This window comes from Ammospiza nelsoni, chromosome 2 (assembly GCF_027579445.1).
Source record: "Ammospiza nelsoni isolate bAmmNel1 chromosome 2, bAmmNel1.pri, whole genome shotgun sequence".
Lineage (NCBI taxonomy): Eukaryota > Metazoa > Chordata > Aves > Passeriformes > Passerellidae > Ammospiza > Ammospiza nelsoni.
The window spans coordinates 113,605,714-113,621,828 of record NC_080634.1 but is presented as its reverse complement, the minus strand read 5'-3'; the positions used below and the strand labels follow the sequence as shown (position 1 = coordinate 113,621,828).

Below are 16,115 nucleotides of genomic sequence, written 5' to 3'. Positions count from 1 at the left end.
GAGCAGTGTTAGGCAAAGGACACATGTACAGTGTCTTTCTAATTTCCAGGGGAAAAATGAAAATCATCACTCTTAAAAACTATTTTATGTACTGCATTTTTACCACCAGTTGGTAAAAGTGAGGAAAAAAAATCAGAGCACCCTACAGGACACACTGTGGTGCAAATCCAAAGCTGAGGCTTTCAGTGGTATGTGCTAAATTATATATAAATAAAAAAAAAAAATATATAGATCAACAGATATAGATAGCTATTATATTCCAGTGATGTAATGTTCTCCAGCCCCTCTGGAATGACATACAGGAACAGAACACTGGTGCTACTGCTCAGGGGGCACAGAAACCTTCAGCCAATATCCTCCTGAAATTTATTATCATGGCAGAGGGAGGAAAATCCCAGGTTCTAGAAGATTTCTGTGCCCCCCACTTCCCATGGTATTCCTGTTTCTTTTCCTCATCCTTTACCAGCTCAAAGCCTTATGACTAGATTCCCTTCTGTTCCCTTCAACTAGCAATTATTTTCCTTGTTTCTAATCCTTTCCTCTAATGCACAAAATTTAAATTTAGAATTTCTCTTTCCCTTCCTACTGAAATCATTCCTGTTTCTGTGTAAGGGCAGTGAAAATTGCAATAGTCAATTCCCCACAAAGACCTTTTCCCTATTTTCTAACAAACAACTGGTCAAAATGATCTCCTTGTCTTAGTTCTACCTTAGCCCCATCTTTTTGCAACACCAGGTAACATAAGCCTCCAAGGAGTGCTCATAGCCAATTTCAAGAATATTCTCATAACTCCAGTATAAAATGTTAAAAATACCAATAAAATCACATTTCACAGAATTCCAGAGTAAGAGAATAGTTAGGGTTGGAAGGGATCTCTGGAGATCATGGGGTCTGACCCCTCTGCCAAGGCAGGAAGGGGAAATATTATTTCTAATACTTCACTCTGTCACATAAGCCTAAAAACTTCTAAACTAAATATGAACTGTTATGTTTGGAACCCAACAAAAGACTAGTATTAGTGTAAACTTCTAATAAGCCACATCCAAATTAATTCAGAAGAGTGGGAAGAACAAAGAAATCTGATTTCAAAACATGTGAAATTAGAAGCAATCCAAATTGTAAAAAAGCCTCGAGTCCTAAATATTTTAATGTGAATTTTGACATTATAATATAAAAGCTTAAACTAACAAACTTTTAAAGTATGTAATAACCACGAGTTTTATTAAACTTAAGTTTACACTAAGCATTTGGGAAGAACAATATACTATTTGTTCCTCTATTCAAAACAGATTTTGAAAATTTACCTGTGCTCTTCATGCTAATGGAAATGTCTCTTTTTCCTTAGCAGTTTCTGCTTTTTTCAACAGCCATTATTAGTTGGCTCCAGAGTCAGTATGGAGTTTGTGAATAACTTGAAAATAGCAATTAACTTACCCTTAAAGACTCCTGGAATGAGGAGGCCTGGTACTGTGCATATTTAGCAATTGTTGTATGAGATCTACTGCTTTCACAACGCCAGATCTTCTTTGTTCCAGTGGGGTCCCAGTTTTCATCTGCTGGCTGCAGTAGTTGTGTCCTTACTTCTACTATGTGTTCATTATTGGCTTCTACCAATGTCTTAGTAGAGAAGAGTCCTAGATCTAATTAATAGCAATGAAATTAATAAATGAAGGTTAAATAAAATGAAACAATTCCAGGAAAATGCCTGAAGTTATCAAAAGTTTAGTCTAAAATAATTTTTACCACCTAAGTCTGCACAACACTGCCCACCTGAATGTTAATTATTAACATCCAAAAAACTTTCCTCCACATAATCAGTAGAAAATTAGAAAAAAACTTGGCAGCCATGGACTATTTTACAAGAAACATTTTACATGCCTTGGCTAAAAAAATCAGCAAACAATGTTCAAACCTATTACCAACAAAGTATTTTTCAGAGCAGAGCTTAATGAATTTACTTCCATCATAAAACATTCCCTACCAGCAGTGGTAGTTTATCTACCTAGAGACTTCAAAATATTGCACACAGTCAAATTACAGATCATTAGATCTAAACACAAAGACATGCATCCAGTTTCTTATACGAAACTGTCTGGATGTAAACTTCCATATCCACAGCTCAGTTCCCCACTGGGCTCAACAAAATCTGCTGTATTTGTGGTGAGGGTTTTTTTGACAAGACTGAAATTAGAAACAACAGCAAAGTGAGAAATGAAAAATTATCCTAACGACTTGGAATATACAGGTAAAATAGTATTATAGAAATAAAATACCCACTTCTAAGAACTGAGAGACTTCCTTTTAAAAACATTAATTCCTCCCCAAATTACAAAAAAAAAAAAAAAAAAAAAAAAAAGGTAAATTTACCTAATTTAAGCGCTCCAGCAAGGCCACGTATTACAGTAACAGGGTTGTTTGGATTTGTACAAAATTGATGTAAAGGTGGAAAGAAAGCATCTCGTTTATTTTCCAACTGCAAAATTATAATGGAGTATTAGATGTCAGAACAATCTAGATTATTCCTTATTTTTAAAACAAGAATGATAAAACAAAAGAGAAATAACAGAAAGAAAACAGGAATTTTCTGCATTTCCCTGCACTGTGGGGAATGAACAGCTACACCATACAATTCTTGCTATGGTAAATGCTGGGTTCACTCCTGAAATTAATTTGTTACTGTAATTTGTTTCTTGGCAAGAATTATTCCCAGGTTGCTTCAGCTTTGCAACTCAGGTTTCCTGAACTTAATTTCTTTATCTGACAGTAGCCTTGTACATTCCCTAAATCTACAGAATTCTCTGAAGAGCAATACAGTTTCTTTTCAGAAGTAAAGGAGTGCTAATTTTACAGCTAATGTATACAAGAAACAGTATAATTAAAAGACTACTCTCATGGTATATCTCATGTTAACCACAAAGGTTGATTTGATTTTCTTATGCTTCTCTGCACCTATAACCTCAATTTTATGCCATAGCCTCCCTCCTGATTTTTTTTTTTAATTGCTATGAATCCTTGAGAATGCTGAAGGCATTTCTAGCAATAAACAAAATACAACAGGGAGCTCCCAAAGAGTGGCACAACTGCACAGTCTGTGGCAGTGTGGTGACTTTGCAGCTGTGTGAGGACTCAACAAAGCTGGGATGGACTTTTATTAAGGCAGATGAGTTTGGGTGCAACACCTGGAAAACATCTGGAAGCACCATTGCATCCTAACCCAGCTCTCAGCACACTCAGACCCAGGTGCCAGCCTTTTCTGGTCCCCAAGCTGAGGTGACCAAAGCCAACTTTTCACACTGCCTGTATGGACACACTGTAATTTATTTTGCTGCTATTAAGGAAGTGGATATCCTGTAATTTATTCTTCTATTACTAAGGAAGTTAGCTCAATAAAGCTATTATGAAACTTTATTTTCAGAACAAAAGTTGTAATGCTTGCATAAGAAAATACCACTCAACTAAACCCTGCCTTTTCCTGGTGACATTTTGTTCCTGACATCACCTCAACTTTTATTCATTTTTCTTCACTATGTTTTGAAGCAGATTGCTATAGGAGTTTAGTTTAATTACTTGCTCATTTATAAGAAAATGTACATACGTTTTTTAAATAATGTGCATTGTATATAATGAACTGTGTGCTTATTCTGCCAACATTTTGAGTCCTAAAAGTAAAAAAACTGAAGTATTTTTCCTTTTGTCTACTGAAATTCCTAATTTACAGGTACTTTAAGAGTCAAACTACGTCCCAAAAGTTTCTTTAAGGCTGGCATTTCTCCTGCCCATATACCAGTCTGGAGAGCACCGTAATTAGAACTCAGTGATGAACAGGACATCTTTAAAATAATTACATTATGTAATTCAGATATCCAAACAATTACAAAAGACAGGCAGCAATGCACTTCTGCCACTAGATTTACTTACATAAATACTAGGTGTAGGTGGATTCAGCTTGTCCTTTGGCAAGGGAGGGTACGGTGGAGGCGGTGGTCGTGGAGGTGGGCATTTATCCAAGAGAATACTACTGTTAGATAAGCCATTTTTACCCAGATTCCTAAAAGGAAACAAGAGCTGTCTCTGTCAATACTTGACAAATAAAATAAATGTGCATCAGTGTAATCTCTTATGCAAAATAATGTTGTATAAGGAGAAACTGTAATTTAAGATGCAAATAAAGCTCGTGTTTTAATCAAGAATTTTCCATGTATAATTTGATATTATTCAAACTTATTCCCACTTTGCCTGCTGAATTTGCAACATCACCACTATTAGTTAAAAATACAGCCATTTCCAATAAGAGCAAGCACGACACATTTTGATAAAATTTAACAGGAAAATTTAACATTTCAACTGCAAATGAAGAACCTTAGCAGATGGATCATCATTCCACAGGAGCTGAGGCAGCAGAGCAGAAGTCAGAAAATGACAACGTCTCAACCAAAAAACTGCTGAGTCACAAAACCCAACTACAGCTCCACTGCAGCCACTGAACTGAGCCACACCTACCCCTCCCTGCCTTACACATTTTGAAGCAGAAGGAGCCACTGCTGTATAATCCATTTTTTGGAGCAATAAGGGAAAGGCCCTACCCCAGTGAGCTGCTGTCAGTGCTCCTGTGTGTGACCCCAGGGAGAACCTCTCTGCCTGCATTTGCAGCCTCTCCCTGGAGATTTCCAGGTGAGCAGGACCCACTGGATGTGTTATTTCTCCTATAATGGATGACCTTAAAAGTCTTCATTCTGAGCTTAGCCTGAAGTCAACATCCAGTCACCATCACTGGAAATGTACTGACAAAACCATCTCTTATATTCTTGTTAAAAATTACTCAACTACTTCAAAATTCTTCCCACTAAACACTATTCAAATCCTTCTTCCAACCTCCTTTGATTCACTGTTGTTACATCCCACAAAACAGGATGTTTCTAATGTATAATTTAGTCATATATATTCATAAAATTCACTGGTTACTAAAGTTTTGAGTTTTGGGTTTTTTTGGGTTTTTTTTTTTTTTTTTTTTGTAACAGCAGTCTTCAGCAGAAAACACAAATTTTTATCAGATGAAACTCCCAGTGACAAAAATTTTCTGCAACTGAGCAACAATGTACAGCCAGGTACAGAGTAATGGGATCACTGCTTCAAATCAAGCCAGCAGAACCCACAGGATGGACGTGGGGCTTGAGATCAGATCAGACAGACTGACATGACAAACAATTCAAACAAAATGGACAAACATCTCCCACACCACAAAGCACACCAGTGACACAGCTCATTCCTTGTGCTAGGTGAGTCCAATGCCAGAATTTCACTTCCAAGAAAGTGAAAGAGTGATGCAGAAGCTCTGATCACTCATCATCCAACCTGGCAGAAAAATCACTGGCCAGTGTTTAATGTCTGGTGTAGTTATTGCAAAGGCTTCACTGTCCCCACAAATACCAAAAAAACACCCCCAAAAATCACATGGCAATATAAAATCATCACCCTTCAGAAATTTATTGACCACAGCTGCATGAAACCCCATAGCCAGACTATCCATGCAAAGTGAAACTAAAATCTAAACAGCAGGTATCAGACATTACTAAACCTCTGCATTACCAAACAGTGAAATAAACCCAACAAAAACAAATGCACAGTATCGAAAACAGGGGAGAACTTTGACAAAATTCAGTTTGCATTGATAAACAGTTCTCAGGAAATTTCTAACTCCAGGAAAAGTGAACTTGAAGCAAAAGGGACATTGTTCAGAACTAACAGGACTTGAGCTGCTGCAGTCACAGCAAGGGGATCACAGTGAAAGTTCCTTAAAGAGCACCTGGGGGTTTCAGGGAAGGTGACAATGGAGAGAGAAGAAACTTCTGTACACTTAGAGGAATTACAGGTCTGAAAAGGCAGAGGAGAAGGGAAAGAAACTGAATGAAGGAAAAGATCAGATTAACAAAGACATCTCATAAACCCAGCACTTGAAGCTGGTATTACCAATTGCACGATGTAATTTCCTATTAGGCTACTAAAATGCTATGTGGAAATTTTAAGAGGAAAATGGACAAAGAATAGCAAAGCTGAGACAGCAAAACATTCATAATTTAAGTGGCACAGGAAACAGATGGGCAGAATATTTAAAGTTGTCTTTAACAAACCAGCTTCACTCTATCATAATTTTTTCCTATAAATTTTTTTAAACTATGAATCAAAATATCTTACTATTAATACCAAGGCAAAAGAGCTATTAAAGAACAATTCTTGTAATTGTTAAGTGTGCCAAATAGAGCAATAGAAATTATAAAAAAAACTATAGAAATACTAAAAATATTTGCTACCATGGTGTGAGTATCCACTGCCAGCCTCTCCACTTCTGGAAATACAGAACTGCAGCCATTGCAAGGAAAGTGAAAGATCCTTTTTGACCACAGCACCTGTGCTGAAAATCCCACAAATCCCGGTTTCAAGAATGCAGTTTTTGTGAGAGGATTTCATAGTGGTTGAAAGGGGCAACAAATGCACTGCTCAAGACAAACAAGCCTGATTTATGCCCCCAAAAGAAACTGGATAGCCAGTCATCTGTGATGAAGGAATGAAGAGAAGGACAAACTTCATTAATTAAAATTCACTTCCAGAGGGAACTGGCTTGTTGTGGATGGTGCATGGCCAACACCCTTCACTCCCAGAGTGGGAAGAGGCGGCAGGAGCAGCTGTCAGGCTCAGAGGGACGCGGCCAGGGGTGCACAGGGACACGCAGCCTGCCCTGAGCCACAGCTGCAGCACTCAGAACACTGCAAATTGCTCCAGGGGTGAAAACACCAACTCATGGAAGCTTCACCCTGAGGAGCAAACCCAAACTGCCCTACTTAAGAGAACATCAACCACTAGGGATGGAACTGGTGCCTTAACTTCACACAAATCACTCAACTGAGTTGGAGAAGATCTCTGGGGTCACTGAGTCCAATCCATGACCAGCCCATGGCCCCGAGTGCCACATCCAGCCTTTCCTTGAACACCTCCAGGGATGGTGACTCCACCACCTCCCTGGGCAGCCCATTCCAGTGTCTAATCATCCTTTCTGTGAAGAAATTCCTCCAGATGTCCAACCTAAACCTCCCCTGGCACAGCCTAAGACCATGTCCTCTTGTCCTGTCACTGGTTTGCCTGGGAATATTTCATGTAGTCATGGGACCTTTTGAGTAAGCGATCATCACATTCATTAGAACATTCCTTTTAATTATATGTTTGCTAGGATACATTCCCACAGCTTTTAAGAGACAGCTTACAGTCATCAGTCTTAGGTAAAATCTTTCCCTCTGGCTGTATCTAAACACACAGCTGACCAGAAGCCCAAGTGTGACACAGTTTCAACACCCACAGAACATTTATCAGGCAATTGCCAGACATGTTTTAGGTACAGGATTGATTCTGCATCATCCCACATGCCCAAAAAACCACAAAATGTATCATGGAGATTTAAAGCCACCAATATCAATTTTAATTCCATTTTAAAATAAAAATTCTACCTCAAAAAATAAAGTTAACAGGATAAAACTTATTGTCCCAGAACCAAGAGTCATTATCAATAATTATAATTCTTTCCATTTATTACATTAATCACCTCAATATTTTTACTATTTCACTCAACCCTTATGTCACACTGAGAGAATTATGTCTATTTCTCAGGAAGCGTGCTCTTCAAGTCCTCTGGAACCTTTCCTGTTTTCCAAGAACTATTAAAAAAACCTATATGAATTATAAACAGTTCTCTGGCTTGCTCTTTCAGAGTTCATGGATGCACGTTATCTGGGCCTCTCACTTAAAAATGCCAAATTTAAGTACAACTGCTGTTTAACCTTCTCCTTGACAAGAGAATACATTCCATTATGTGAAAATTTTATCTGCCTTTTTCCCAAGCACAGAACAAAAATATTTACTGAACACTCTTACCTTATTGAACATTCTGATACTTCTGTGCAAACATTATTTTTCTTAATCTTTTTTGGTTTTGTCTAAAGGCTTTCCTCTTCCAAACATTATTTCTGTGTTTTCTAGAACTGTTAGCTTCAATACTTTTTAAAATATTTGTCCTTTTTGTTTCTGCTTGGGAGATAATGACTTTTGGTGATAATGAAAAGTTCCTAAACAGCTTCCAGTTATCTATACATTTGGATTTTAAGTACCATTTACAGGTCAAAACAGAGTAAGTTACAAGCATTTGTGCTTAAGCAGTTATTTTTGTTGTGAAGTCAGTCTAAGTGAATTATTATTTGAGGATTAGCTGTATGAGAATTAACAAGGTTTTACTGCTCAAGAGATTATAGTTATTCAGAAGAACAAAATTAATACCCTCTCTTCCACCAATAAAAAACCACACTTAAAATGAACACATGGAACTGTGGATTTATTTGACACTCTATCTCAATTCTATCAGAATTAATTAATCCACAAAGAGGAAGGAACAAGACATTTTATTTTTGAAAGGTGCCTGCAGAAGGAGTCAGCTGAAGCTCTGGGCTGCACAGCACCCCCTTGGTGCCCTCCTGCCTCAAACCAGAACCTCCCACCCTTCACAATTAGCAGATAAAATCAGTTGTTTTCTTACCGGGAGTTATTAGAAAACCACAGAAAACCAGCTGTCAATGCCCAGCAGCCTGGGAAGGAGGAGGTTACACACAACTCCCAGCTTGGTTCCCTGAGCTTCCCCTCCCCAAGCTCCTTCTGTAGCCAGGGCAGAGAGAGGAGCTCTCAGAGGGAATATAAAGAAGTCAAGTCAAGCTTACATTATGCTTAAATGCAAGTAATGCCAGATAATTACACAACCTGTTTATCATGCAATTCCCTACCCCAGCCTTTCACAACCAGGTACTAGCTGGCAATACTCCCAGAGATCTTTCATGAAACACAGAAAATCCTACAAAAGAACCATGGATTTTCTCATTATGCAAATGTATTTCTAATTATTTTTCAATTCTGTTCTGATTTTGACCTCAATAGTACAGGTTGGCAGTGAATTTCATAGGTTAATTACATGTTATGTAAGAAGTAATGTTCCTTTTTTTCTCTTCTTAATGACTTTTACATCTTTCCTCTATTTCATTTGCTAATCACCTTGCTCTGAGGCTGTAAGACAAACAGAATCACATCACTGACTTACGTAAGAAAAGCATTAAAACAAGTGGCACCAAACTTTTTCATAGGCTTGCCTTTCCCTCTGAACTGCAAATTTTCCCATTTTTTTCTTTTACTCCCATATATTTCTGCTTCCCACTTGCAGAGTTCTGTATTTGCCTTCTGAACAAAACAGAATATTCTAAGCAGTGTTTAGCTTGTGAAATCACAGTGTTTAAAATTTCATTCTTAAAACTTTTGCTATGGTGAAAATCACTGGTCAATGAAATGTACTTTTTAAGGAACTGAGCAATTCTGTCTTGAAGCCAAAGAAGTCCTTTGTTTGTAAATAAAATTCCCAATAAAACAAGAATTGCTTTTGTTGTTTTTAAAAACAAAACACTAATTTAATCCAGATCCTTCCTCCACAAAGTGCTTCCCCTCAAATAGATTTAGGCTCCTTTCCTGTGGATAATGGAGCTCCCAAACCAGTGATTCACTGACTTTCCAGACCAGGCTCAGGGAGCAGCACCTTCAGTAAGGACAGAACAAATTTTTTTCTGCCCTGGGCTCCAACAGAGCCCTTGGAGCAAGGAGAAGTTTGCCCACCTGTGCCTCTGCCATTCCAGCTCCTCAGGAAATGGATCTAGTGCCATTACATAAATGCTGGCCATTTATCAGCCCCTTTTCCAGACTGCTCAGCCCAGACCACCTTCACAGAATCAGCAAATCATTAAGGCTGGAGAAGACCTCCGGCATGATGGAGTCCAACCTGAGACCAAACATCGTTTTGTCAATCTGACCACGGCACCACATGCCACCTTCAGCTGTTCCCTGAACACCTCCAGGGAGGGTGACTCCACCACCTCCCTGGGCAGCCCATTCCAATGTCTTATCACTCTTTCCATGCAAAAGTTCCTCTGTTTGCTCCCTGCCCATATCTGTACTTTTATCGTTTTACAAGGCCCCTTGAGAGCAGCTCATCTCTCCTGGTCTCCTGTCACTTTTCTCAGTGGACTGCTCTACACTTTCCCTCTTTGAACCCCAAGCAAAAAGAACTATAAAAAGGCCTTATTAGCCCCTTTTGATACACACTACAGTCTAACCTACACCTCTCATTTGCCTTCCCCAATCATGCCAAACCGGTAAAGCTTTCAAGCTCAGAAATGCTTGAGTTGTCAAATGAGTCTTTCCATGGATCACCATAAAAATGACAAGGACAGCTTCCAGCTGACACAAAGTTGCCCAGCTGGGCTCTTCAGAACTGCCTGAGGACTTCTGGAGTTTTGTTTGGACCTTTGCCTGTTCTTTCAAGGCTGTGAACACACTTTAATAAACAATGAAGAAAAAAAATAATAATAACCATGATAGTTCTTACTTCTTTAATGAGAAACAGTACAAATCAACTCAGGAACTTCTCTACACTGCTTAAACTAAGGACCTGACCTCAGATCAGCTTCAGAAAGGACAACTGGGAGACTTTAACTGAGATGGATCCTGGGTTTCTATCCCTGCTCTGGGATGGTAATGAGATGCACCAGTTGAAACACTGAGTGAGAAATCAGCTGGTTTCACTTCAGTAGAAATAAACACCTCGAGTGTTGAATCTCAAGTCTTGTGATAATGTTTCATTAATTCTCCTTTCAGAAAGATTGCTCACAGGGAAAAGATACTTACATTTCTAAGGGCACAGAAAAGAGCTTTTGATAACAGTCTTTTTAAGGAAACATGATACACAACCAGACCAAGAAGCACACTCTTCTTTTTTTTCCCCTATTAACAATGGGCTTTTCTAGTAACAAACTCAGAGCAGTTATTCTTAGCATATTTTCTTCTTTTAATTACACGGTTTTCACTTATGCTCAGAAATTACCTGGGGTTGTGTTGGTTTTTTGTTGTTTTGTTGTTGCTGGTTATTTTTTCTAAATGACCTCAACAGGAGATTTTCTTTAGGGATCTTAGTAAGGGTAATTAATCCAATAGTGCACTCTTTTATCTGTTAATTTGCTCAGAGGCCTAAAGAATTTTACTCCACTATGTAAACAATTTACCAAACATAATTTAGTTGGTTTATAACCACCTTAAAATTTACTGCTGCAACCAGTTTTATTGGTAGGGAAGACTAACCAAATCCCACTTCCCTGAATCACCTCCTCAATTCCTTTTCATCCCTACACTCCAGCAGCAGTTTAACAAGATGAGCACATTTGCCACCCCACTGTTCTCCAGAACAGCATCTTAATGAGATTTGCATATCTGAGTCAATAGCTCAGCTCCTGCATTTCTCAGCTCCTTGTGGCTTTTCAGTGACATTGTCTGGCCCTTCAAGGGAAGCTCCTTGTACAAGTATTAATTGCTGTGCCAGCACCCTATGTCTGACCCCTTCTCAGCCTCCTCAACAACCTCATTTCACCCCAGGAACAGAATGGAGCTCTGTTAAATATTTCCTCAACATTCGCACCAAGGAAGATGGATATAAAGAAACTTTTCAGCCTCCACAATTATCTTGCCCTACTTAAGTGCTCACTTTAGTCTTTGGCAAAACAAAGCATTTACCAAGCCTGTTTCTACAGAGCAGACAACTCATTCACACATAATAAAAGAAGAATCAAACTGAGTTTTCTCTTTGGCCAGTGTTTTGCATTTTATGGTACAAAGCATCTCCTTTCACCTAACGGCTTCACTTGAGCAGCTTTTATTAAGACAACACTTGTTTATGTAAGGCAAAACGACAGTCTCCCAGCATTTATTTCTGTCTAACTAACTCTGATTTTATTTGATTGTGATGCAAGACTTCTGAATGCCTGTTCTAATAAACTGCTTTCACTGTAAAAACCAGCAAATTTTCATATTCCTGATGCTCCTTTGTTCTTAAGCAACACACAAACCCCTTGGAACTTTAACAGGTCACTTTTTGGTGGTGAGCATTACCATAAAATCCCTCCTGTGAGATGAGCAACTTCATTATCCTGCAGTTCACTCTCCTGCACTGGGTCAACTGTAGTTACCTTGTGAATCAACTCTTGTGCTTTACTTAATCCCAAACTGCTACTAATTCCAGGTCTTTTGTGGTGTAAACACAAATAAACATGTAGGGTCTAAAAGATGCAAAAAATGGCTCTTTTAGACAAGACTTTTTTAAACATGAAAGCATCTGAAGAAAAAAAAAATTAACAACTAGACATCTGAGGACTTCAATGCAACTTACAAAGAATAAAAACAGCCTGGTTATGAAGTAAGCATATAGTAAACAGAGCCAAATGCAGAACAATGAGAAAGAAAATAAAAATGAATAATCTACTGCTCCAGCTATAAAAAAAACCCAAGTTACATCCACCTGTTCCTACCTGTAAAAATATCTATTTTTGCCTGGAGAACACTATCAAGACAACAGGGTAACAGATTCCATTGACTACTGTCATATAGCAAGAAGAATGTGCCAGAAGATAACAGAATATAATTATCCACATTAGAGATAAAGCCAGAATAATTTCTGAACACATCAAATAAAATAAGGGTATGTATGCAACAACTGACACACATGAATACATTTAAGGCCCAATACAGTGTAGCTCCAATATAGAAAATGAAATTCTACAGGACAACTCCCCTCTCTCCGTGCATTAAGCTTATTTAACACAGGTGTCTGGGGTCTTGTCTGGTCTTTTTATCTGTTGTGTTTTAGGGTTTGTTGTTGTTTTTACAGAAAAAAAATATTTTCATGTTTTCTACTGTGGGTAGCTTTTCTGCAATTTTTACAGTAGTTCTAAAAACCAACACTTTTGGTCACAAATTCACATTTGAATCTCAAGATACCACTTGCAGACAGCACCCAAATATAATCAGTCCTACAGGAAGTACTTTCAATTCTTTGTTATTGCATTCCCACACAGTGTGTTAAAATAAAGGTCAACATGCAGTATTGAAGCTCACAGTATCTGATACATTAGCATATAAATATCTTCCATTTTACTACATATATATATTATCTTTGCTATTCAGCAGGCCTTTGAGCAGATTATCTTTTAAAGTTCTCCCTCCCAAACATTTTTCTTTATGTCAGTCATGCACACAACAGCTGTAACAAGGATGTTCTGCCCAAAATTCTGCTCCAGAGCTGTCAGGTGTATGCCTGTGCATCTTAAAACAAAGCAAGGGCTAATCAGCTACTAAGTAAAAGAGTGGGAAATCTCTGTCTTCAACTTTATGAATATAACTGTCAGACATATTAGAATGGCAGGGAAAAAACCCCAATCCTATTAACATATACAATGTTTATACACAGAGTTATAATTTTTATTAGTATGAAATAACAGATAACCAGCTCTAGCACAGGTGAGCTACTGTATTTCTCAGAGTCTCTTATTAGCAGACATATGCAGAATTTCCAGAAAGCTTTGTTTGTCTAGGAGAAATCCTGTCTCAGAACCTGTAAATATAGTTCAGACTGATGCAGTAATTTACCTCAGAGCTGCTAAAAAATACAAGTCTCTCCTCCACTTTTCCCTACCATCCTGCTTCTAAGCCCTCTGCCTTGCTGAATGAAGATGCAGACAGGCTGAAGAGGGAGCTCTCAATCTCCAGTCCGTATGAAAGAAAGGGAAAAAAGCACATTAACAACACCTAACACCTTCTGAGCTGGCTGCAAACTGCACGGGACAAAGTATTAGCTTCCCTCCCTTGAAAAATTATGATTACATGAGCCTGTACCGACTGTAAGAAGCCAAGTGAAACACCTTTATGAGCCTTCCTTTATCTTGGAAATTAAGTATCATTAGGAATACTACACCTCCATCAAAGAGCACAAACGTAAGGACTTGACGGTTTACAGACTTTGTAGCTAAAATGACAAATATTTTGCTACAAACACTAACTGCAGATCTCTCAGACAACAGCACACCAAACACATCAAAATGCAACATTTCACCAGAGTGAAACACTTCCCATTACTCTCTCAAGAAAGCTACATTCCAATTTTGGAGGCAGATCAGGTAAACTTTAAAAAAAAAAAACAAAACATAAAGTCTCTAACAGTTCATATTACGCCTGTCTGCAATGCACTCATCCTAACACCACACACTGAAGCTATTTTTCATACTTCTACTAGAAAGAGCACATAAATGGTCCCAATTAAAAAAAAAAGCTGTTAAGCTGTTAATTTTTATGAATGTAGTATGTGTAGCAATGTCACTTGGAAATGAACATTACAGTAAGACTTAATATTTGAAAGATGACAAAATAGGCTCCCTAAAGGTTTTTTTTCCTCTCTTTTATGAAATTTATCTTGGTAACAGATAGTGACAGACTGCTATATCATGGACAGTATTAGTCATCAAATCCCACAACATTAGGAACTACAAGCTCTCAGTCACAGTAACAGATGCAGGGTTTTTGTAAAACGATAGAAACATGCTTTTATACTATTTTTTTAATATCAAAAGAGTAATGCTCAAAACCACCATATTTGCTATATAAAATATAGCAAAAGTACATCCTAAATAAAGTGTTTTGGAGTAAAATATATTGAGGTGATAAAAATTCCAACAAGAATTCTAACAGAGAAAAATACAGACAACATTTCAACTAAAAGAACTGCAAACAGGAAGACAGCAGAGTACAGCCCAAAACATTCAATAACCATACACTAATGATTAAAGGGACTTCTGTGAACTTTAAAGGCATCTTAGGTAACATTTTCAAACACAGTGACATCTGTAAAGGACAGCTACAGAAATTACAGTGCTCTAAATGGTCATTTAAAATTCTCAGCTTGTTTGGATTTCAAACAGTTTTTTTTTTTTTAAGAAAGCAGGCAAATCGCTCCAAAGACTACCAAGAAATCTTGAGGACTTGGAGGTATTTTTCACAGAGAAGGTTGTGAGCAGCAAGCACTAAATGTGAATTTGCAAAGCTAATGACTGCCTGACAGGCTCCCTGCTAGCACAGGCACCAGAGATGAACACTGCCAGATTTAGCTGCATCAATTTAAGTTATTATTGCTCAGGGTTCAACCATCCTCCTCTGCCACAGCCACTGGCTACTGCAGGGGGGTTGAATTTGCTGCATTTCTAACACCACTGTAACCTGCAGTGAAATATCTTTGCCACAAGTCATTGCTAAGAAGTTTTATCTGAACTTCTACAACCCAGCCTTCCACACTCTGTGCCATTCTGCATTTCCAGCCATGAAAACACCTGGGAAAACACTGTGCAATTTGCACAACCACACTGCAATCCCTGCCAGGTTTTCTAGTGGAAGGCCTCACATTCTGCCTTTATCTAGTCTGCCTCTGATCTAAAATAATCCAAGCTTACTGACTAAAGGTAAAAACCAACAGTAACACACCTGCTGATCAACTGGAACATAAAATGGACTAACCCTAAACTCCTGAACAATCAAAAATACCTGAACTTGAACACAACAGACTCACAACCTGCTGCACAAATGCATTTTTAACACAATCCATCAGCTGAACAGCTCCTGGGCTTCAGCTATAGATGCTGAAACCATCACTACCCAAAAAGCCATCTCTGGGGGGTACAGGGCTGAAGGACAAGCTGACACACCAGATGGCTGTGTGACCACTCAGGGGGACACCAACAGGCTGGAGAAATGGGCCAACACCAATCCTGGGCATTCAGCACAGGCAAATGCCAAGTCCTGCAGCAGGGGAAGAACAACCCCATGCACTGGTACATGGAAAATAGAGATTTTCTACATCAGGGGTGACCCAGCAGGAAGAGCTTTGTCCAGGCTGACTGTGGAGTCTTTCCACCCTTGGAAATATTTAAAACCTGTCTGGACACGGCTCTGAGCATCCTGCTCTAGCTGGCCCTGCTGGGAGCTGGGAAGATGGATGAGATGATCTCCACAGAGGCCCCTTCCTGCACCTCCCACCTCAACATTCTGTGATTATTTATTACTTTTCCAATGAGAACACTGATTTGTGACGACAGACCAAATCTGTCTGACTTATCAAGGAAAAATTATTCTGAGAAGCTTAACAGCAGCTGAACACAACTTCTTTAACATTC

General features: G+C 38.5%; 1 protein-coding gene across 8 annotated transcripts in view; it reads right to left on the bottom strand.

The window, feature by feature from the left end:
• The window catches only part of KDM6A (lysine demethylase 6A), a 153,187-nt gene that overhangs the window by 17,991 nt on the left and 119,081 nt on the right, over positions 1 to 16,115 (bottom strand). For all 8 annotated transcript variants that reach the window (XR_009417893.1, XR_009417894.1, XM_059466788.1 and 5 more), the window contains 3 exons: positions 3,919 to 4,048; positions 2,368 to 2,473; positions 1,435 to 1,640 (listed from right to left, as the gene is read on the bottom strand). Coding sequence is in view for 6 of the 8 variants with exons in the window: in XM_059466788.1 (XP_059322771.1) it covers positions 1,435 to 1,640; positions 2,368 to 2,473; positions 3,919 to 4,048 (442 nt within the window). In the remaining 2 variants the exon portion in view is untranslated. The remainder of the gene's footprint in view (positions 1 to 1,434; positions 1,641 to 2,367; positions 2,474 to 3,918; positions 4,049 to 16,115) is intronic.